The 25,000-nt window shown below is 46.5% G+C and overlaps 1 protein-coding gene across 6 annotated transcripts in view; it reads right to left on the bottom strand.

Moving 5' to 3' along the window:
- The window catches only part of plekha7a (pleckstrin homology domain containing, family A member 7a), a 94,380-nt gene that overhangs the window by 41,376 nt on the left and 28,004 nt on the right, over positions 1-25,000 (bottom strand). For 5 of the 6 annotated variants that reach the window (XM_068722488.1, XM_068722490.1, XM_068722489.1 and 2 more), the window contains one exon: positions 9,640-9,723. In XM_068722488.1, the coding sequence (XP_068578589.1) occupies positions 9,640-9,723 (84 nt within the window). Of the gene's footprint in view, positions 1-9,639; positions 9,724-16,170; positions 16,767-25,000 lie in introns of those variants that run through there. The other variant, XM_068722491.1, reaches the window with a different exon arrangement.

The raw sequence follows: 25,000 nt of genomic DNA, 5'->3' as shown, positions 1-25,000 counted from the left end.
TGGCCGTCGCTGGTTCTTCTTCTTAGAAACCAGAAACATCCCTCAGGGTTCAGGTACGCAACGACAATCTGATATTCCGGAACTCCGAAATCTGGAAAATGAATGAATTTTAAAAATGATAAAACGAATCCTGTGAATGTGAACTTTGGAGGTTTTCCTTCACCAGCGGTTCTGGAACCAAAATCTCAAAATTGAACGGCGCATGAAGAACATCTGCCTGGGGGGGGGGGCAGTATGGAAAACTGTATGGAAGCTTTTTGACCAATGGAAAGGTTTTAAAATAAAGCATCATAAAAACATGATATCACTAAAGACGGCTCAAACGTTCAGCTTCTGTGAAATCTTCACAGTGAATGCGAACACTGCCGTATTTCTTCTAGCCTCGCTGGAAATATGTTCTTCCGACGTGAACAAAATCACTGCGTGTAGAAGAAAGAAACGGTCCTGAAGAACCGACACTTAGCCGCCCCGTGGAGAGCACGGCGGGGCGAGGACCCGGATCTAGAGAGCGCCGCATGTTTAACCTCACTCAGCGTTATTGGCCGTGGGTCAAAAGTGGGGGGGGCTCATCAGAGAGGAAAGCGGTCCGCCTCCTCTTTGTTTTTGGTCTGTGGGAGGATGAAGGCGGCCATGTTGAGAACGCAGAGAGGCCACACGGAGCAGATTTAATCACACGGGGAAAAGTAATTGTCGGAAGGATTGTGACATTTTACCGCCGGAGCTTTTCCTGCATTTTTTAATGATACCTCTCACAAGACAACAGGAAACTTTAAAACACTTACTAAAAAAAATAAAAAAATAAAAAAAAACGTACTCCCACCCCCACGGCGACGCGATATGTCAGAAACCAACACAACGGCTTCCCACACAGGCGCGGCTGACATTTAAATACACCGCTTGGATTCTGACGACCACAATATTCTGAGATTTTAAATTATCTGAGAGGAAAAAACACAGAAGAGTGGAGATCATTATTTCAGCTTCGACACATTGTTGAACCCCCAAAAGAAGACAAAACTTTCTTCTGGTCCGGACATTTCAAAAGGGATATCACTTAAAATGACTGCTATCCAAACAATCCACCTACTGCATCCCCAATGTTCTGCTTTCAACTTCAGACACATCTGTCTCCACAAACCCCTGAGTGAGATCTTCCTCCATGATGCTAATGGGGCTGAATTGCCTTTTCGTTTTGAGTATTTTTTTTACCAGCCACAACAGCCGCTGGTCTGGCTTTTTACCTCGTGAGAACTTCTCTGGTTTTTATATTTGTTTTGTCATCTTTAAATGATTTGATTTGTTGATTTGCGTGTCCCAGTTGTCAAAGTTTTGTGCATTAAAGGAGAAGTTTAAAAAAAATTTCAATACAGCAGGACCCAAATTCTAAATTATGTTCATTTTTTGTTGTTGTTGAAATAAACAAAAATGTGTAACTTTCGGAAATTTCGGAAATAAGCCACAAGCCAGCTTAAGAAGCATTTTGTAAGTGTTTTGATTTATTGATTTAACTTTAACCCAAACATGGCCAACAGTTCTCCCGTTGCCTCCTAGTCTTTATGCTAAGCTAGGCTAACATTCCCCCACTGAGAGTCACATCATTCTCCTCGTCTTTAAGCTTGTATGTTGAATGTTGTGCCCAGTGTAAGATGATCAGTCAAGTTCAAATCCTTTGCACACTCAAACTGAGAGAGAATGAGACCCCCCCACCCCTTTCAATTCCACACTGCTGCTGCTGCTACTATGGCAACAGTCAACCAAAGCATTGCCAAGCTGCCCCCCCCCGGAGAAGCACCATGTGTTCAGTGTTCACTCATCACATTGCTGGCGTAACTTCTCTTAAATCACCAGGTCTCCCATATCAATGAGCAAAGGGTCAGAGAGAGAGAGAACAGAAGAAGAAGAAGCTTCTGGAGGACATGATGAGAGGAACAACAACACGGAGGAAGAGTTGAGAGAAACAGCCGGGGGTTCTGTTCACCTCCAGTTATAAAAGGGAACGGGTTTCACCAAGCATGCTCCGATTCAGCTAAACTAAGCCTCTATTTGACCCGAGCCTGACGAGCACATGTCAACAAAGAGAGGGTTTAATTAACCCAGATACCTTCAACCAGTAAAACGGGAGGGTTAGAAACAGCAACAATGACCACGTACAACATGAAAGGGTTATCATGCAAACATAATGAAGCAGTAAACTATAAAGTCTGAGTCATTTCCTGTATTAAGATTATTGACAGTCTGGGATAACACTGGGAACCAAGATGCAACCTCTGCTGAAAGGTGGAGCCAATGTGGAAGGACTTTCAACTTAAAGCTCTGGTTGTATAGAAGTCTAGTCTAAAATGACTCTACTTCTCTCTTGATTTATTCCCTCAGTAAACATTGTAAACATGAGTTTATGGTCTCAATCTCTAGTTTACAGTCTTCTTCAATACAGCATGATGTTCATTTAGTACATTATGGAACATTTAGAGTCACACAGACCATAAAGCAGGGGATCCTGAAAGGCGGGGCTACATTGTGATTGACAGGTCGCTACCGCAGCGGCGTGGTCCAGCTTTTGGTTTTACTAAAATAAACACTAATTAGTGGGCTGCTCATTTTTTTTTTTCCCGCTCGCCAAAATTAGCATCCCAATAATCACTGTTAGGATGAATTACCTTGCTAACCAAGCTAGCTAGCACTAGATTTAGCTGCTAACGTAGCCTCAGGTACAGTACCTGGCCCCCCGCCCTGGCCTCGCTTCTCTTGAGCTCCTCCCTCTAGTCCCAGACTCAAAACGATGATGTTCGGTGACTACGAACACTTGTTAAATACAGTCTAGTATAGGAACACGTGGGGAAAATTTGAAATCCACCAGCGTCTGAGACTCCAGGCATGACCCCAGAGCCGATGACAAGCGGACAGACGGACAGACGGACAGACGGGGCGCAAATAGACTTCGACACACTTCAGATGCAGACAGATACCGAGAACCGGCCGAGGAAGTTATTCCATCTCTCCTGCTGCCAAAATAAGAGCTGATAAAGTTCTCCTAGGAGCTGTAACGTCCTGACACTTTAGCCACTCTAATCCGCAGATAACCCCCGGTGAGCGGGCCCCGCCGACGCCAGGGGCCGCCGCGCACACAAATACACGGCGCACCCTGTTGCTAATAACGCTCTCAGATGGAGTTTCAACTCTGCTTTCACGGCCCGTGAGCCGAAGCCTCCATCGCAGTTGACGTTGACATCAAAAAGGCCGGTGCAGCTCGGCGCTGACAGATATTTATACCGCAGTATGAGCTCCAGTGAGCTCCGCGACTTGGGCGCCGGCACGCGTCGCCGACAGGGTGGCGGTAATCTGAAAAAGGTGAGCTCGGCTCCGGCTGAGAGGCTCAGTGGCAAAACGGTAAAAGGTACGGGATGTGTGTGTGTGTGTGTGTGTGAAAGTGTATGAATGCGAAGATGAAAAAGAAAAAGAGAGAGAGAGAGCAGCTCAGTTGAGCGAAAGAAACCTCCATCCTTGGACGAGTATAAAGGTTTACAAAAGAGCTTTGGCCTCAGTGAAAACCTGAAGAGCTTCACGCCGGCTCAGAGGAGCCTTAAATAGCGCCGCAGTGGAGGTTTTTTTGGATGGCGCCTCGGGCGGCAGCGGAGATCCTTCCCTCCCGTGTTGTTGGCGGCGGAGCGACGGTAATTGGATAATTAGGGTTCACAGATAACAGAAGGCGGGAATATAATCCCGGGCCTTCTACATACATTAATGGTAATTACATCATCTCTGTTGCGAACGGGTACGTTATAATTAGACGAGAGGCTCCGCAGGAACATTCACAACCAAAACGTGTCACCCGGAACACAAACTATTATCGTTATGAATGGAATGACGTGGGCGGGGATAATGAGAAAGAGGAAAAACAACAATTAAAAGTATTAAATAGCAATAACGAACACACGGCCATCGTTAAGACGCGCCACAGGAACCAGCCTCCGACAAGTCCCGTCTTATTTATCCGATTAATGGCGGCAAACACACTGGACCCCGAGATGTTTAGAATCCAGTAATTCTTCAACGCGAGGAGCCGATCAAGACCAGGGGCAGTTTTTCTGTCTGTGCCCAACACAGATAAGACCTGCAGTGAGGTCAGACCCCGGGGGAAGATGTTCAGAGATGGCTGAGGAAAATGATTTTTTTTTTTTGTTGGTGTAATTGAGCCCTGTGGGGAACTGGGAGGGTCCGTGTTTGCTCCTGCGTCAGATGTTAAGACACCCAAAACTTTATTTAACTTTATTAAGCCTTAAATCACCTCCACTGAGGGTTTTGTAATAGACTTTTTTTTGACAGTATAGATACCACTCTCATGTCTGTGCGCTAACCACAGCGCTAGACTCAGGAGGCCATTAGCTTAGCTTAGCACAAAGACTGGAAACAGAGGGAGACAGCTAGCCTGGCTCAAGGATTTATTACCAATGTACCCCCGACTCTGCGAGAGCACTTTGAGTTCATTTGAGGTTTACGTAACACGTGGAAGATACTGAAGATAAAACTTCTTTTAAAAAACAAGCTTGAATAACTCTTCGCATCATATATGAACCAAAGACGACCGCTCCGTGGGGAACGATCTTAAGATTCTCTGGGAAAAGTGCTGTCAAGTTAGCAAAAATAAAATGTGAAAGAAGCTCAACATCTTCATTAAACATCTATGAATGTATTTTTATACATATTTTCAGTCAGGTAAATTCGGATTAATAAACGTTCTTTACTACGAGTATGAAGTTTGATTACGCTGATGGTGAAAACGATGCTTCTGAATGCACACATCCTGTATTAACGGATGTAAAAGACTGCATCTGTGTTCAAATGCACTTCCTGCTTTTCACGCTACAGATGTTTTTAAAGTACGCTTGTGTTGCTTCTCTGGCAGCGAGACTACAAGTTCACGTTTATCGTCTGACAAATTTAAAAATGGTGAAAAAAAAAAAGGAGAAAGACGGCAAGACGCAGGTGTAAATAAGAAGAGAGATCAAAGAGGGTGAAGGGAAAAAGGGATGGAACGAGCAGAGTGGCGAGAAAAGAGTGTACAGTGTGACAGTTAATAATATGAAGAACAAGGAAGACGGAGAACACAGCAGGAGGAGTTGGATGAGTGGGACAAATGGAAACGGAGAGGAGAGGAAACGGAAAGAAGGAACACAAGGTGAAATGAAAATAGACCGCTGGACATGGAGTGAAGCTTCATTACATTTTAATGCGTTTCTTCATTACAGTAGAAGCTACAGTACAAAAGCTCTATTAATTGCTCTTCACTGAATTAGTGAAATAGGGGATAGCTGCAGAGATATAGCTAATAAAACGTGAACAATATGTGGAGCTAATAGGATGAAAGAAGGGAACACAATGTAAGCTAAAAATACATGATTGACTGTTCATCAAGAGCTTAAGAATGTTTAAGGTCTGAGTGGAGGAGTTGAAGTAGAACACTGAAACGCTTCCTTAAGGGTCCATGAAGGGTCCATTCAACAGACGCCTCGAAAGCCAACAGTGCAGACAAAATGTGTGTTGAGTACCGGACAATATCTTTGAATTCAAGGCAGTCAAAGCAACAAGACATTCAGCCTTAACTTCATGAATGTGAAGTACGCAACCGTCTACTATACTGACTGTGTACTTCTACTTCAGAGGAAACACAGCCAACACACCCAGCTCTCCGTTTGTGGTCAGTTACACACCGTGTGAAACACGCTCTGGTTGGACTCGGCGTCGACTCCAGGAGGTGACGCAGAGTTTGGTTGTGAGGTGGAACTGCGGTCGATGAGCGTCGGGGATGACATGCTGGACTGAATGTAGCCCCGATGGCAGAATGTAGTCCCGATGGCAGAATGTAGCCCCGATGGCAGAATGTAGCCCCGATGGCAGAATGTAGCCCCGATGGCAGCATGAAGCCCCGATGGCATGTAGCCCCGATGGCAGAATGTAGCCCCGATGGCAGAATGTAGCCCCGATGGCAGAATGTAACCCCGATGGCAGAATGTAACCCCGATGGCAGAATGTAACCCCGATGGCAGAATGTAACCCCGATGGCAGCATGAAGCCCCGATGGCATGTAGCCCCGATGGCAGCATGTAGCCCCAATGGCAGCATGAAGCCCCGACGGCAGCATGAAGCCCCGACGGCATGTAGCCCCGATGGCAGCATGTAGCCCCAATGGCAGCATGAAGCCCCGATGGCAGCATGTAGCCCCGACGGCAGCATGTAGCCCCGACGGCAGCATATAGCCCCGACGGCAGCATATAGCCCCGACGGCAGAATGTAGCCCCGATGGCAGAATGTAGCCCCGATGGCAGAATGTAGCCCCGATGGCAGAATGTAGCACCGATGGCGGCATGAAGCCCCGATGGCAGCATATAGCCCCGATGGCGGAATGTAGCCCCGATGGCGGCATGAAGCCCCGATGGCGGCATGAAGCCCTGATGGCGGCATGTAGCCCCGACGGCGGCACGAAGCCCCGCCCCCTGATGCTGAACATGAGCGCCATTCACATGTTCATTCAAAGTTCAGTAACATTGAACCGGTCGCGTTTCTTTAATTGCTACCAACAAGAGCTGTTCTTGTCCCCCCCCCCCCCAGCAGTACACCCTCCACGTCTGAAGTAGATGCCATGCAGGAGTCTTAACGCGTCAGATGGAGCTCTGAAGCTCTGAAGCTTGAGTGAGGAACATCAGGCCTTTACGTCTACAACCAGGAGGTTGAGAGCACTGACCTCTGGGCTCGAGGTGTCTTTGGGGCTTCAGATCCAGAAGGGAGGTTGACGTAAGAGAGCCACAAAAAAACAAAGCTTCTAAGACAAATAATTGTGTTAAGCTTTATCTATTAAGGAAGTCTCATTGATTGAGTCATATCTATTACAACACATAGTCAAGATCACAGTGGGACAAGGCAGTCAAACAAAAAACAATTACCACGCACACCGAGACACTGATTACAACAATCACCGATGTTGCTGATGATTCAGGAAGTGAGAGGAACAAAGGCTTCTACCCGCCCTACTTCTGAAATGGATCTGCAAGATTCCCCAATCTGAGGACATGGATCCACGTAGGATCACCAGTGTTTGACCACTCGTGTGTATTTTGTCGCATATTTTGGCGCATCTTCACGGCGTTCAGACTCTTCCACTCCTACAGCGGCGGCATGTCCAACGGCACCGCGGCTGCTGTCAAAGGGATGAATTCAAACTGTGGTATTTTTGGAAGTTTGCACGCGCTCGCCCCAAAATATATTCTGCAAGCTCACGTTCCAATTCGCCCCCCCCCCCCTCCTCCCGAGGGTTTACTGAGCCGGTACGATTTTAAAAAAGCAGCTGAAAGAAAAAGGAGGAAGTGCTGCAGTCAGAGGCCTGCAGTACTGGAAAACATGGGAACACTGTCACACACACACACACACACACAAACACACACACACACACACACACACACACACACACGTATATAAAAATAAAAAGTGGTTTACAGCGCCAGCAGCACGATGTGGAGTTATTATTCTCAAGGCACACCGCCTGCTAACAAACCAAAACCCCCCTGAGCAAACGCTCCTAAAGACGTTCTGGTTTGTCGTAGAGGTTGTGTTATATTTTTCTATATTTAAGCCGGAGGATGTGTTCAGTATTCACCAGTCTTATTGACCTACATCAGCATGTATTGTGGGGAAAGTGTGGTGTCGGGTTCAAAGCTCCGCTCACACAAAGCCCTTAAGTCTCCTAAAGGAGCATGAGTAAGCACTCTGACCTGTTTATTCTGCGGAGACCTGCACTTACCAGGTCTCTTAATAAAGTGACAAAGCACCAAAACAGAACAACGGAACACATTCATGTCCTGCGAGGTTGCAATCACAGTGAGACAGCGGAAAATACTAATTGTCCACGTTCTACTCCCTTCACAGATACGCTGTAGATTCAACCCTTTGCACCTCGCAAAAACACCCTCTAGTTTAGGAACGCGAGGTAACAGATCGGCATCTTTGGGAAATGCACCCGTCCGCTTCCTCGTCGAGAGACGGGTGACGGGACGGACACTACTGTCGTGTGTGATCCGGACCCCTGAGGAGAGCCACCAGCCGGAACGCGTCGGGTTTAACGGTGAACTTGTTCCGCACGCTTACGACGAGTGTTTGCTGGGTTCTCCACGCAGCTTTGAAGCAGGTGAAGTTGTGCCGTAAATCCTCGGATTTGCTAATCGTGAAACCACAGCCAGCGGTGCAAAGGACTCTTAAGAGGTTCCGTTACGTGTAAGGTGAATATTTTTCCAACAAACCCTTTTCTTTGTTACCTAAGTTAATCACTTCCTGCTAGCTTTTATTTTGTAAGTGCCCTTTCTATGTTTTGGGTCCTTTTATTTTGAAGTCCTTCTGGCGAAACCGGAAGCAGATCCAACTCTCGTCAGAGTATAGTAGCTTGACTTTGGATTTGGATAAAAAGATAATTGACGGTGCAGACGAAAAGATGTTATAAAATATTCCTCTGCAATATTAGTTTATTAATTAACGGTTAAGCACCTAGCTGGAACGGGAACAAGGTATTGTGTGTTTATTGTGTGTTTTATTCTATTTCTGTTTCAACTAGATGCTAATGTTAGCTTCAGAGGGTTAGCTAAATGACTAAGCTGTAATTTTAAGCTAATGCTATATTTCGGTTTTTACATGTGCTTTTGAAATGTATATATCAGAGAAAATGTTTAATTAATGCTCCCATGTCTATTGAAATGTAATTTAATGAATGTTTAAACTCGTAAGAGCTCATTCATGTTGTATCTGTTCCGTAGCTCTTACGGTGTTTTCTGGAGATTGGTTTAAATGAGAAAAAAATAAATAAAGGCCTCTGGAAACATCAGAACGCTTCACCATTGTCCGGCTGGGGTCCGCTACAAGCGGCGCCGTGAGCTCAGTAGAAACGACCCGACACCTCGGTGCCGAGCGGATCCCCAAAAACTCCTGAAAAACCCCCGACGGCGCTAAGCCATCAGCGGCCGGTGGGCAGCGGAGTCTAGCAGAGCTAACGGCTAACGCTAACGGAGGTCGCGTTGAGTTTCATTACGATGCGTTTCAAGTATTCGTGTTTGATGAGAATCCTGAATGAATACAGTGGTTTGAAGGAATGGATTGTGGACTTTCATTGGTATCTACCACTACATGTCTTTGTATGGTGCTAGCTTAGCTTAGCATGAAGCCCGGCTCTGTCTAGCAGCGCCTCTAAAGCTCACTTTTATATAGCATAAAACAACCCCGAACTTCTCTTGAAACCTGCCAAAATACCCACTCAATAGAGAACTATAACTTTAAAGAAAAGATTGCTTTAAGGCTCGGGTAAGATGTTTTCAACGTCACTGTCAAACAGAAGTTCAGGCGACACTATAACAGACCGTAAAACAGTCAACACTGCGAGGAGCAGAAAAAGACCTTTCTTTAAATCCTCCCGGATTTATCGTCACTTTCAAGATCGTGATAAAATAACCAGCTCACGGCTCACAATTCTTAGTGTTGTATATATCAAGACAGCAGGAGGAAGTCAATGCATCACTTCTGTTTCAACAGATTTCTTATGGGTTTGTATGTATGGGGGGGGGGAGGGGGGGGGGCTGCAGAGGAGTAAAAACATTCATCACTCACTGTTCCTGCAGGATAAAATCCATGTTCTCTGCAGAAATCTGCCCGCTCACAGGATGGCGAAACGCCGTGGTCCTCTGGTTGTGACTGAGGGAGGAGAAGAGACAGGAGGGACAAAATTAGAAACACTGTGAGGGTATCACCCTGGATTCTTCCCCCCCGCCCCCCCACACACACACACACACAGATTTATACAAGTACAGCGGACACAAGCCGATCATTCCCCAGAGGAGCGGCGGGCTTAGAGACTCTGTCCAACCTCTCCACCCCGATGGGCCTGTCGTCCCTGACTTTCCCAGCCCCGTGTAGAATGTGAGGGCCGGCTGCCCCCCCCACCCCCACCCGACCCAACCCCACCCAAAAACCGTCCCGTACAGCTTGTGTGGAACAAAGTGTTGGGCTCAGCACAAAACGCTGCGCAGGCCTCCATCAGTCATAGACGCGGTCAGTCATTCTAAAGCACAGAGTGTAAAAGCCTTTGACGGGGTAAACAACACGGGGCGGCATGTGTGTGTGTGTGTGTGTGTGTGTGTGTGTGTGTGTGTGTGTGTGTGGAGCTCGACTGACTCACAGCAGGGATTTGACAATGACTGCAGCGATATATTGACGTTTATAGTGACGTTTTTACGGCTGTGAAGTCAATGAACAAAGAGGTCGGTGGACAAACTTCACCTCTAGTAGAGAGCTGAACCCGCTGCTTCAACATGTTAAAAGAACTTAATTAAAACTAAACGAGCACAAAGTTTAAAGGGATGATTAAAAGGAATGCTGCCTCGTCTTTGTCTGACAACACAATAGTGCTGAAACAAGCTTCATTTCACATCACTGGACACGTTTCATTATATTCTGATGTTCAGACTAGCAGTGTGTGTGTGTGCTCCAGATAGTAGCATCTCTCGGGGGGGGATTCACTCTGAGAACAAGGATGGAATTATAATAGATCAGTTGCAGCATGTAAAGGGAAACACAAAGTCCTGACTGTGGACTTATGGGTCGAGACACCGGGGGGTCGATTCAGGTGTGATGCATTGTGGTTACAGATCTGGAGGAAGTCGTCACGACCCGTTTCAGAATCATCTAAAATAATACAAATATACATTTATATATCTATAACGGCCTCAAACACCTTTGTCCTGATGAATAAACAACGTTAATACAGTAAATAAAACACGTAATAATGTTAATTGTGCCGCGGTGACGGCTGTGAGAACCAGCTCTCACTAATGCGTGAGCACTAATAGACGCGTGCAGAATTCATCCAGAGCTTATGGAATGAAATGCTGAGCCTATTAGCTCTGCTCTGCTTGCCAGACTGTTAAACGGTAACAGAGGTATTCGTGACCGCTGAGGATCCCTCAAAGCCTCTCGGTGAAAGAGCGGGAAAGTCTCAGAGACCTCAGAGGTTGAACAGAGACTCAGAGTCCTCAGAGGTTGAACAGAGTCTCAGAGTCCTGAGAGGTTGAACAGAGTCTCAGAGTCCTCAGAGGTTGGACAGAGCCTCAAAGTCCTGAGAGGTTAAACAGAGTCTCAGAGTCCTGAGAGGTTAAACAGAGCCTCAGAGTCCTGAGAGGTTGAACAGAGCCTCAGAGTCCTGAGAGGTTAAACAGAGCCTCAGAGTCCTGAGAGGTTGAACAGAGTCTCAGAGTCCTGAGAGGTTAAACAGAGTCTCAGAGTCCTCAGAGGTTGAACAGAGTCTCAAAGTCCTCAGAGGTTGAACAGAGTCTCAGAGTCCTCAGAGGTTGAACAGCGTCTCAGAGTCCTCAGAGGTTGAACAGAGTCTCAGAGTCCTGAAAGGTTGAACAGAGTCTCAGAGTCCTCAGAGGTTGAACAGAGTCTCAGAGTCCTCAGAGGTTGAACAGCGTCTCAGAGTCCTCAGAGGTTGAACAGAGTCTCAGAGTCCTCAGAGGTTGAACAGCGTCTCAGAGTCCTCAGAGGTTGAACAGCGTCTCAGAGTCCTCAGAGGTTGAACAGAGTCTCAGAGTCCTCAGAGGTTGAACAGAGTCTCAGAGTCCTGAAAGGTTGAACAGAGTCTCAGAGTCCTCAGAGGTTGAACAGAGTCTCAGAGTCCTGAGAGGTTGAACAGAGCCTCAGAGTCCTCAGAGGTTGAACAGAGCCTCAGAGTCCTCAGAGGTTGAACAGAACCTCAGAGTCCTGAGAGCTTGTTTATCTGCGGCTGTGATTTCCCTCCGCAGCGAGGTTCTAAAGCCACGCTGGTGTCATGTCAGCGCGGCGCTAAAAGCTTTATGAAGCAGCCTTTTTGACAATGCCCTTTAATAAAAGACAATAATAGACACAATGAGCCTCACATCCCAGAGTCCTTTGTGTCTCGCTCTCACAGCTTTCAGTAGAGATGGAACTCATCAGTGTCTACAACATAAACGGTGAATGTCACTTGTTGTGTGTCATTTCGGCAGGATGACTGCTTAGTTCCAGTGTTAAACAGTCACATAACAAGAACTGTGTCGAAGAACCAAAACCAAGAGTAACATCGGCAGATCGGAAAGAAGTCCAGAGAAAAGACGAATGTTCCGTTTGAGCGTCTTTCAGCTCATTGTTTGGGGTTTTTTACGGTCCGCAAATGTACGGTTCTGGTTCAGAACCGCCACAGTGGAGAGCTGATTTTGGGGTTTTAAAAATGTAGCTTTGTTTGTGTGGTCAAAGAGTTTTGACGCGTCCTCCTCTGTGGTTTCGTGGGTCGGCGTACCTGGATGATCTGTGGATGAAAGCTGTGATGAGAGGTACAGATGAAGTTTGTATGAACTCGGCAGTTTGATGCCGTTTATGTCCATCATATCCGCTGATCTCTGATCTCTCTCTGCAGTCATATCGGGGCTAAATTAAGCCGTCGCTAAAGCAAACCCAACGTTCCAGATTCAAGCTCCTTCACAATAAAAGCATTCAGCTGACAAAAACGCAGGGTGGGTATTATTGTGAAGAAAGCACCGTGCGTTTGACCCCGAGGTTAGCGGTTCACGTCCACGTCTGTCCCAAAATGTCGGCGCTTATCCTGTTAGACATTTGTGTGAAATTGTCATAATTAGCATGTTTACTTGATTGATATGATTTGTTTTTGATCCTTGGCTTTTGACCACCGACGTCTCGTCAGTTTATTCTCCAGACCAAGAGGCTCATCACTCCCCTGACTTCTCTCTCTTTCACACCGGCACCCAGTCTCAGTCGGTAATTTGGGGTTTTGTGACACGAGACTGGAAGATCTTGAAGAAGATATACAAGCAAAACCCAAACAAGCTGTTCAGACGAAAAACGTCTCATTACTTTGTCATCTGAGAAAAGGCGAAGATCCAAACGGCACTCTCCCTTTCAAGCCGCTGTCGTTCACATTTTGTGATTTGTTTTCTTCTATTGTTCTCCATTCATCAGACCGGCTCCTCTGCAGCTGAGGCTCACATTTTTTCTTTGACATTGGGGAATTAAGCTTCCTGTTAAAGACACCATCTTGACCACTGAACTGCTGTCAGCTGCTCAGCGTTTGACTTTTTCTGCCCCGCTCCATATCCACATGACATCCACATGGGGGGGGGGTCACGTAAACAACGGCGCTGTCCCACCTCTCGTGTAAACGGGCACGACCACGCGTGGCGCTCTGGCACGCTGCACCTGCTGCGTCACATGACTCCGGTGTCACCGGGTCTCTCGAGGAACTCCGCTCGACTTCATTTACTCTCGTTTGTCCTCGTCGCCAAGTTACAGCAGGAAACAACTATTTGCAATGCAAAGATGTAGTAGACGTCACTCTCCCTCTGTGTGCGTTAGTGTGTGTGTGTGTGTGTGTGTGTGTGTGTGTGTGTGTGTGTGTGTGTGTGTGACACACACTGGCTAGCTCACACAGCCGGTACCATCGTTGACGGAGGCATAGCATCCACCCTCCTGTTCTCCCCACTGTTATCGCCGTTAGCGCTGTTAGCAGCCGTCGCCATGTTGAGAGCCGTGTGGAGACAACCAACGGTTGTAATGAATGTCAATGAATGGTTGTCGTTAGCACTCACAGCTGTCGAGCTAGCGGCTACTGTACTATACTGACTAAAATGAACGTGGATGTATAATTGTTTAAATATCAGAAAATTTAAAAACAAAACTAAGCATGAATATAATTGTAATCTGTAACTCACACTCAAAAGTGGAAAACCTTTGGTGTAGCTCTCATTTATTTGTTTTTGTGTTGTTGTTGTTTTTTAAATTGACCCAGTCAGGAAGAGGCTACTTGCAAACGTGTACTTTGGATTTATTTAGCGTGTGAGATGAGACCCAGTGGAAGGTGAACTACACTGAAGCTCCAGCAGAGTTTACCGGCGTCACGTAAGACGCAGCACAGAAGAGGCTAACGTGACTCCTCTGGTCTGAGCTCTTGCTTTGTGTTCAGCGACTCTGATGTGTTAATGGTTGACTGAGGTCGTAAAGCTTCACCCCGACACGTCTTCTCATCGACGCTGGGCCGATCCACGAGTCGCCGTCGCGGATAAGCCACGCCTCCGATAAATGGCGGGTACTGGTCTCTGGGTTTTGCCGCCCGCGCCCGCTAACAGACGTGCTTCTAGATGTTGTGGAGAGAAGCTGTTCTCTCAGTCAAAGGTCACGTCTATTTAAAGGCTCTTTTTTTTTTTTTTTTCTCCACATGAAATGTGTTTGAAGTGCAGCGAGGGAGGAGCGCTGCTGGAAAACACGGCAAGGTCATCGCCATTCAGAGCACACTGTACATGTTTAACAAAGTGTGTGTGTGTGTGTGTGTGTGTGTGTGTGTGTGTGTGTGTGTGTGTGTGTGTGTGTGTGTGTGTGTACAGTATTAGGCACTGAAGAGACAGAGGGAGAGCAGTGATGTGTGGAGAGAGTGTTTCAGGCTGCAGGTGAGCAAACATCCAGAAATTAAGATTCAAAAGTCTTAAAATGAAAGTAGCTCAGGTTATTTTTGAACACAACAAGCAGCAGAAACCGAGTGCAACTCTGAGTTTAAGGGGGAAAAAAAATAATTACAATTAAAAAAGCTGAATGACTTCTCTTCCGGGCAAAACGACAGAACATTTTGGAAACGGTCCACCGGGTTCAACGGCCAGAGAACGTGCTCTCTGTGAACACCGCCATTTAAAATCTATTGCACAGAGAGCAGCGCCACTCATTTCCTCCAGCTAACTCGATCTCACACACACACACACACACACACACACACACACACACACACACACACACCTCTGCCAAGAACTAAATGGCACTTTGGTCTGTGGCCTAATGTTTAAATAAAAATCCCATAATTGATTTGCACAATGCCACAGCTGCAGAGGGGGGGGGGGGGGTTAATTCAACAGCCGCCGACAGCCAGAGGAGGTCGACGCCTCCAGCTCCTCCAACGCACCGGTGTTCACCGTAAGGTCGGTTAGAATTAAAATCACTTGTGTTCGATTGGACCGCTAAAAAGGGGGCGGGGTTACAATCCAGCCCTCGACGCTAAAAGCTGCAGATGGACTGACGGACGGACGTCATGATGTTATTGGTTGAATTAATTCAAAGCAGGTGTCATATTTGGTTTTACAGGAAGAAAAAGATCATTGGATTTTGATATAAATATATATATATATATATATATATATATATATATATATATATATATATATATATATATATATATAAATATACAGAAAAATATTTTTTTTTGCCTTTTTTGTTATTGAATATGTGCACAATACAACCGGGGAAGTAATAAAAAAAAGGTTTCAAACTCATCTCGACTGCAACTAAAAGTAAATAAAAGCCAAATATTTTATTAAAACGAAATAAAAAATATGATTATTATTGTAAATCTGTGTATTTTCTTTCATAAACTGTTCGGGAATCTTTCATTATCTTTGAATGAAATAGTTTGATTATTGATTATACTACAGTACCTTTGACTTTAAACAGTAATACATGTATTGTGTAATAATAATAATAATAATAATAATAAAGATCTACATGACATAGTGCACTATATTAATTATTAGTCATCAGTAACTTTATATAGAAAGGTGTGTTGTGGTAGATTAAAACCACTCAACAGCTTCACAATGATCCGACACATGAATACATTTAGGAGGAAAGTAAAGCCAAAATAATAATAATAATAATAATAATAATAATAAAACAGAAAGAAATATGAGATTTAGTGATGTCATCATTCAGTCAACAAATCACAATATTTGAAATGTTATTCAGCTGAACAATAAAAGAGACTTCAAACCCACTGACTAGTTAGTGCATTCTGCAGGATTAGTGCATGATCTATCCTGCGCGCGCACACACACACACACACACACACACACACACACACACACACACACACACACACACACACACACACACAGTATAAAGAGCTGTGATTAACATCAGTCTGCAGAGAGCAGCTCAGCGCTACATTAGAGTCCTCTTCCTCCTCGTTCTGCCGCTGCAGAAACATTTTTAAAAAACTCTGAAAAGAAGCGGGAAGTGTCCTCAGCACAACTAGAAGCTTGTCTTCCCGTGTTTGTTTGTTTGTTTGTTGTTGTTTACCTGCGTCGCTCGGTCAGCGCTGCGGCGTCATGACTTTTTGTTCCCTCGGAGCGTGTGGACGAGTGCCGCATGAACCGCACGCTCTTCCTGTCTGCAGGAGGGAGCGCCGGCATGCTAGCTTCAGTCCTATAACTGGCCGGGGGTGGGGACACACACACACACACACACACACAATCTGACCACTACACACACACACACACACACACACACACATTGCCCTGCTGAATTCCTAGCAGGCCGCCGCTGCCACTGAATTCCTTCCTTGGCCTAGTGAGCGTGAGGCGGTGACACATTTGGTTCGGCTCCACGCCGCTGCCTGACTCTATCTCTAGTTCAGGTTTCACAGACGTCCACTGCCACCTACACACACACACACACACACACACACCTACCCACACACACACACACACACACACACACACACACACCTACCCACACACACACATACACACACACACACACACACACACACACACACCCACACACACACATACACACACACACACACACACCAGTATCACATCACAAACACAAACAGCTTCTTTCATTTGATTTTCACACAGTCTCTCCCTCTCTCTGTCCCCCTCTCTCCCTCTCTCTCCCTCTCTCTGTCCCCCTCTCTCTCTCTCTCTCTCCCTCTCCCTCCATCTCTCTCCCTCCCTCTCCGTCTCTCTCTCTCCCTCTCTCTCCGTCTCCCTCTCTCTCCCTCCATCTCTCTCCCTCCCTCTCCGTCTCTCTCTCTCTCTCTCCCTCCCTCTCTCTCTCTCACCCTGTCTCTCTCCCTCCGTCCGTCCGTCCCTCTCTCCCTCCGTCCATCTCTCCCTGCGTCCGTCCGTCTCTCTCCCTCCGTCCCTCTCTCTCTCCCTCCGTCCCTCTCTCTCTCCCTCCGTCCCCCTCTCTCTCTCTCTCCCTCCGTCCCCCTCTCTCTCTCTCTCCCTCTCCCTCCCCATCTCTCTCTCTCTCTCTCTCCCCCCCCCCCGTTGTTTGAATAAAGTAGGTGTATAAAGTCCACAGAGGGTTTGTCAGGTTAAGTGGTTAAGAACCAGACGTGTCTCCTGCTTTGACAAAGTGTGAGCTGAACGCCACCGCAACGACGGCTATTCTGACAAATCGCTCGTGTCACAGCTCGGCCTACGGGGCCGATAAGCGACTCCCACAATGCCGCTCTTTTGTTCCACATTTTCCCGTTCGGTGGCGACGGTTTTGGGTTTCAACTTGATTTATCACAAACGGTGCAACGCTCTTAAGAGGTGGGCTGGAGGGTCGTGTCCACGTGGTTACTAGATGAAGAGACACAGCATCAAATTGGATTTTCTTTCCCCCCCAGTATATATAAATATATAAATATACTTTAAGCTTGCATAAGGCAGCTTGCTCTTTAGCTCATCACTCACTCAACCCAACTCACCCGGCTCCCTCCGTCCCGCCCCGTTGTTAACTGTTCAGACAGGAAGTAGAGGTGAAGGGACGTCAACGAAGGATCATCCTGCTCATTACATCGCAGCCCCCCCCCCCCCCCCCAGCGCGACCAAGTCAAATCAAAAATAAAGAGGGGACGAGGTGGGCAGCCGCTCAGCACTGCTGGCAGACTGAGGACCGCTCGGTGCCAGTAATAACTGGCACCGAGCGGCACGGAGACCGTGTGCCCACCACCGACAACACAGCCATGTACTACGAGACAGCAACGCGCTCCTTCTGTTGACAGACACGCCACGGGTTACTGAATCAACCCACATGTTGCCAGTTCCACTGCAGCTCACTGAGAGACGCAGAGATGTGGCTTGAAGAAGCTGATAAGATAAACAGCGTGAAGCTCTCAAGGTAGCGCCTCACGTCAGAGGCATTCATCTTGAAAGTGAGTTCCATTTTTAGGGCAGTCGTTCAATATCGGGCAATAACTCAAACGCAACAAGTAATCTCATCGCCGTGTATGAATTTCAGTTCATCCTCGAGAGCTGAATACAACCGAACTCTGAGCAAGGTGACATGTTTACAATCTTTATCTCATAGACTTCTGTACAACCAGAGGAGTCGCCCCCCTGGTGGACATTAGAGAGAATGCAGCTTTAAGACACTTCAATGTGGACAGATTGACAGAAACATACTGCTATCGCCGTCCTGCTATCGCCGTCCTGGAGGCCCTCAAGCATCCCCCCCCCCCCCCCCCCTCTGAATGGATTTGTAAGATTACCAGCATTCATTATTAAAAACCTCTCAACCTGCACTGGGTGAACAGAACTAAATGTCTGGACGACCTGTTGGATAGATTCCCGTTCCTCTCGGGACCAACTGCAGAACTTCTGTGATTCGTCGAGCGACATCATCAGGATGACGTTTGTTTACTTGTTTATGCACCACCTGCACAACTAATGACAATCCCGCTCAGCTGTTTAGTGCTAATTAGCAAATGTCAAGCATGCTAATGCGCTGCGACGGCGAACATCGGTAAACACTAGATTTGCTAAATATCACCCTTTTAAACACCGTCGCCGCACTCCTGTTAGCATTTAGCTCACAGCCCTAGCGTGTTGTGCTACATAGAGCGACGCACAGCTGTCGCTATAGTTACAGCACACTTATGAAATGAGGTTATGTCTCACTAGGGGCTCAAAATGCCTCAAAGTTTTGCATTGAAACACAGAACTTCCAGCAGGGTGTCATCCACAGTGGGGGGGGGAGGGGGTGGGGTGTGTGTGTGTGTGTGTGGGGGGGGGGGGGGGGGGGGGGTACGGGACGCATCACAGTCACGAGGTCACCTTCTCCAACAATCACTCCACTCCGACGATAAACCCGTTCCAATTACCCAGACCACATGCAGGCGCATTTCCTGAAATCAGATCCCCGCTTGTTCCGACACTTGTCCGCATTCAAATCAGCCGTGACGTTTGCCTGCCCCCCCCCCCCCCCCCCCGCCTCAGCGCCTGGCTGAGTCTAATTATAGCCGCTCTCCGGCGGGGGGGCTGAGGAGCGGAGTGTCTGCTAAATGTCTTATTGCAGAGATAATGAAAATATTTTTTTTTTGTTTTTTTTTTGCATTAAACGGGAGGAGACGGCAGCGGAATGGAGCCCTGTGATTCAGAGGAGTGAATAACGCTCACGGCTTGGTGACGGAAAGGCCCCCCCCGCCCCGACTGAAAATTAGCCGTCATGCGGCGGGGTTTTGAGTAAATTGAGGATCTGCTTCATGAGTGGGAGGATCTTGGGTGAGGCCATTCAGGGGTCAAAGAACGTGTTGCGAAAGAAGCAAGTTCTATGGATTTTATAATGACAAATGAACTGTGTGAGAGGAACAGTTTTGGAGACGATGAGGCCATCGGTTTCTGGAAGAGGATGAAGTTTGTAGAGTAATAGAGGTTCTAGCACATGAGTCCAAAGTTAGCGCCGTTAGCATAGGGGCTGCTCTTCAGCGGCGGGGGGTCAACGCGGAGGGAAAGCGTGTCGGTGGTGTAACTCGAGCATATAAAATATTCTGGAGTTTTATTGTGAAAGCTCTTCGTGTGGGTAAAGTATCCCAAGAAGAAATGTGTTCGGTACTTTTATTTTGAAACTTATGAATAACAGATGTGGAAACTTAAGTAGTATAGATCCTGGAGTGTCAGGATGTACACCATCTAACTATTACACAATATTACGATTCCTCACAGTTATCTTGTGTAAATTCTGTTTGGTGAAAGCAAAATATGTATTTATTCATTTATAGTTATCTTGATTGTGGATCTAATGGAAATAGATTTGAACCTGGATGTTTCGTCGTTTCACTTTGCTGTATAATTGTCAGGTTAGGTATTAGAAGTGCTCTCCTGTAAATACTCGTTGAAATGATTCCCGAGGCTCCGTGCTCCTCGTCTGGACTTCCCTCTGAAGCCGCGTTCATTCACGCTGCCGTTGACCTTCTCTTTGGGGCGATCGCATTTTCATTGATTCCAGGAACAATCGACCTTTGTGCCCCTCAAAAGCACACGGATCGGACTATTTATAGAGCGTCAGGCCGGGCCTACGAGCGACCCCTCCCTGCCGTGACTCCGTCATCTACCTCCCGCCTCCTCCTCCATCACACGCCGGCTTCCACCAACTCGCTGCTCCTCCTCTCTCTGTTTTAAAGTCTGTTCTCCTCCTCCTCCTCCTCCTCCTCCTCCTCCTCGTCGGCCTGGACTGAGCGCGTCTGTAAAGCAGCTCTGACATCTAATTGCAGCTCCATCAAGTAGCAGGATTGGGATCCTTCAGCCCTGATGAGCTGCTCCATCTTGATTGGTGTTGTTTTGGGGGTTTGGGGGGGGGGGGTGGAGGTAGTAATAGAGATGTCCATCACAACCAATCAGAGACAGCAGACGGAGTGGCGTCCACCTCTGTTGCTAATGGTGATGCCCCACAAGGCAGAGACAACACCCCCCCTCCCCCAACCATCCCCGGGACATTTTGTTGCTATGGCAACATAGAGATGGCTTTAAATAAGCCCCTCACTCTTGTCCATTGCGATAAATATTGCCAAATAGTGCTGGGATTTTATGTCAGGCTTTTTTTTTTTTTTTTGCAAAAGAGGGAGATTAGAGTGTTTACTGCAAGCAACACCTCTTCTGTGTGTGTGTGTGTGTGTGTGTGTGTGTGTGTGTGTGTGTGTGTGTGTGTGTGTGTGTGTGTGTGTGTGTGTGTGTGGACGACAGGGGAGCAGCTTTCAGCCGGACAGCCAGGGACTCTGCACTGAGACTGACAGCCTGGCATGCTAATGGAGGACAAGGCTACACCGCATTCACATTCAAAAACACTTCACAGTGTCCTGACGGGGCCCCGTCTCAGAGAGGGATTTTGTGTGTGTGTGTGTGTGTGTGTGTGTGTGTGTGTGTGTGTGTGTGTGTGTGTGTGTGTGTGTGTGTGTGTGTGTGTATCAATGTGAGTCGAATCAAAGCTGGCAAGAAAGTAAAGACAGAAAGAACAAAGCAAAAATAGCAGAGAAAACCAAGGAAGTGTAGACTAACTGCTCTAAAAGACGACGACAGCTGTTGACAGATGTGAACACGTGTAGATATAATAACACCTGTACTGAAACACACCGTATATATATATATATATATATATATATATATAATGCATATATATGTATGTCATAAGGCAGATCTGCTCATTTGCATTTCCCTCACTACGTGCGTTTGATTCGACGACGCGCAGCGACACCGGATCGCCCCCTGACCCGACCCCGCAGGACCCCCCGGTGTTTAATACGACCCAATCAAACCACCGACTCCCTCATTTATAATTGAGGCGATGCACCGCGCTAATCCGGGTGATTAAAGAGGGCCGACGACGCTCCCTCTGAGGGTGAACAAATCAAATACACACCGTGGCCCTTGAGCGTAATGAGAGGCGTTGGGGGGGAACGTTAGGATCTGAAGGTGGACGATTGGGTGGATTTGATTTGCAGCAGTGATGATGGAGGAAGTGTCTGCCGTCAGTTCCTGAGATGGAGTCAGATGGATGGATACCTTTCCGTGTCTACACCTGCCGCTACTCAAGCTTCCCTCAAGCCGTCCATCCGCTACCGCAACCCAAAGCATCCATTTACACCTCTCAAGCTCAGATGTTCGGGACAGCTGACGAAGGACTCGCGGCTGTCCCAGCCGACATCGCTCCACAGACTCTCTCCTGTGAATCACGGGGTCAGGAGAGGAAGACGGAGGAAGCAACAGAATTGGAAATACTACTAGAGTACTAGAGCGAGGAAGGCTGCTTTGTGCTCTGTGCATTGTCCATGATGAACACGAATCTTATCCATGAAAATAACATGAACGGTCACTTTATTCTTCACGTCTTTGACAACTTTTTGGTTGCCGAAACTGAAAATACGGATGCGTGCTGTGTGCAACTGTCCAACGCACATGAACCCTCACCCTGAACAAGTACTTTTGTTGCCTAACCCTAAACAAGTACTTTTGTTGCCTAACCTTAACCAAGTACTTTTGTTGCCTAACCCTGAACAAGTACTTTTGTTGCCTAACCTTAACCAAGTACTTTTGTTGCCTAACCCTGAACAAGTACTTTTGTTGCCTAACCCTGAACAAGTACTTTTGTTGCCTAACCCTGAACAAGTACTATTGTTGCCTAACCTTGAACAAGTATTATTGTTGCCTAACCTTGAACAAGTACTATTGTTGCCTAACCTTAAACAAGTACTATTGTTGCCTAACCTTGAACAAGTATTATTGTTGCCTAACCTTAAACAAGTACTATTGTTGCCTAACCTTGAACAAGTACTATTGTTGCCTAACCTTGAACAAGTACTATTGTTGCCTAACCTTTATTTTTCGGTCCACGTTTGCTAAGTTTTCTCTCCCTATTTTTTTGTGTTTATTACGTTAAAAAGATGTTGCCACTGATGGCGACCGAAGGCCAACAATTGGTTGCAAATTTCTTGAAAATAGTCGCCAATTGCAACCCGACAACCACTGCTGTCAAGCCCTGCTTCGTAAACACTGGAGGTGTTTGAGTCAACAGCCTATGAATGTAGAGTTAATGTAGACCCAAACCAAGGTCCACCATCAAGATGCACTGAACAAACAGAAGAGTCGGTTCTCACGGTGATGAATTAAATCCCCAGAAAGACGTTAAAGTCTAAAGTTAAAACAGAGTTTAAACAAAATCCCCAGAAGAAAACCCAACTCAGAAATTCATACTTTCATCAGTGCTAGATTTGCATTTCTGGGGCCGGTCACTACGGCAACATTCATCACTTCAACCGGAGCTTGGAAGACGTGAACGCTTCCTCCGCCACCAGGGACGCGCAGATTCTGCAGCGGCATTTATTTATTACCCCAGATCCAAAAGTGCCCACAAAACTAAAAAGTTTCAGAAACACAGCGGGGCGGAGAAACGCAGGGCACTAAAAATAATATCCATCCCGGCGTCAAATCTCAAGTCGCACATGCTCTCCTCCGTTAGTCTGGCGGATGCCGCTGCTGAAATATTAAAAGTGTGGACCTCGGTGGCTAACCTCAGGTATACAGTGGCACTTTACGCCTCATTAGGAGGTGGAATTCGGTCTGCCCACTGACACTCAGAGGAGAGTCAGTGTAGTTCTGCTCCGGCCCACGCTCCCCCCCCCCCCCTCGCCGGGTCCACCGAGACCGACGGGAGACAGAGTTCCTTCTTGTTTGGAGCTGCCGACGTGGGAAGTGGAACACGAGCGCTGGAAATGTGTTTGGGTTGTCCCATTTGTCCCACTTAACCGCGTTCCTCCGCAGCAGATAGTTTCGGCACTTAACGCCTCGCTGCCGTGCCAAACGTGCTGCACTTCACAAAAGACACGCACCACAGCGCTGTTACTGAGTGAGTCATGCTTTAGGAAGCCATATGCACCTTGCAAAATACACAGAGAAAGTCATCCTCAAAACTGCATTCATCAATATTTTTTTTTATAGGTGAAGAATTTAGCTAAAGTCACAGATATTTTTCTCAGAAGTTGGTGAAAGTCCAACACAAAGCTGGACGAAAATGTACTTCAAATCTTCAAGTGGCCAGAAAAAAAATGAGTCAAAAAATGGTAATTCTGCTTCATGTCTGATGGAAGTTATTTGCCAAGAAACAAAACACCAAGTGTCCTGAGAAACACCAAGTCAACGTGTTCTTCATTACGTAGCTTCATCACTCGTGTTCTTTAGTAATGACTGTCATAGAACAAACACTTATCTTACATAACGTCGTTATTTTAACCAAAACCAACCAAGCACTTCTGTTGCCAAACCTTAACCAAGTATTATTGTTGCCTAACCTTGAACAAGTACTTTTGTTGCCTAAACCTGAACAAGTACTTTTGTTGCCTAACCCTAAACAAGTACTTTTGTTGCCTAACCCAAAACAAGTACTTTTGTTGCCTAACCCAAAACAAGTACTTTTGTTGCCTAACCTAAAACAAGTATTATTGTTGCCTAACCCAAAACAAGTACTTTTGTTGCCTAAACCTGAACAAGTACTTTTGTTGCCTAACCCAAAACAAGTACTTTTGTTGCCTAACCCAAAACAAGTACTTTTGTTGCCTAAACCTGAACAAGTACTTTTGTTGCCTAACCCAAAACAAGTACTTTTGTTGCCTAAACCTGAACAAGTACTTTTGTTGCCTAACCATGAACAAGTACTTTTGTTGCCTAAACCTGAACAAGTACTTTTGTTGCCTAAACCTGAACAAGTACTTTTGTTGCCTAAACCTGAACAAGTACTTTTGTTGCCTAAACCTGAACAAGTACTTTTGTTGCCTAAACCTGAACAAGTACTTTTGTTGCCTAACCCTAAACAAGTACTTTTGTTGCCTAACCTAAAACAAGTATTATTGTTGCCTAAACCACCTGAACAAGTACTTGTTCAGGTTTAGGCAACAATAGTAAGTATTAATGTTGCTCCACTAACGAGGACACGTCTCGAGTGGACACGGCGTCCCATCCAAGAATGTGACATTACAACAAAAAATAAAAAGTCAGCGATGTCTCCTCCTCTTTAAAAGAGTTTTGCGTCGTCCCCCCTGGACAGTGCTGTGGCCCTTTGACTCACGCAGACAAACAAGAAAGCTGCTGAAATGTCAAACTGGAGACGCAAGCTTTTCATCCAACGGCAACAATATAATGCTGAGTCAGCAAACATGAACATTTTCAGACCTTTACTTGTACAGAGAGGCTGATAAACTATCCACATTAATACAATATTCTAACTCCTCAGTGTGCAAATTCACAATCTGATGAATATACTGATCACTGCTGATTAACTTATGAGGAACGAGTGAGGCTCTGAGCAGGGAAGGCTTTTTGTTTGGGTTGTGTTTGTGATCTTTGGTGGTCAGTGACACGTCTTC

This window comes from Cebidichthys violaceus, unplaced genomic scaffold, assembly GCF_023349555.1.
Source record: "Cebidichthys violaceus isolate CVI_PGR_0920_01 unplaced genomic scaffold, fCebVio1.0.p SCAF_3, whole genome shotgun sequence".
NCBI classification, from domain to species: domain Eukaryota; kingdom Metazoa; phylum Chordata; class Actinopteri; order Perciformes; family Stichaeidae; genus Cebidichthys; species Cebidichthys violaceus.
The sequence above is the reverse complement of the archived record's forward strand: the minus strand, read 5'-3'. Positions and strand labels throughout refer to the sequence as shown.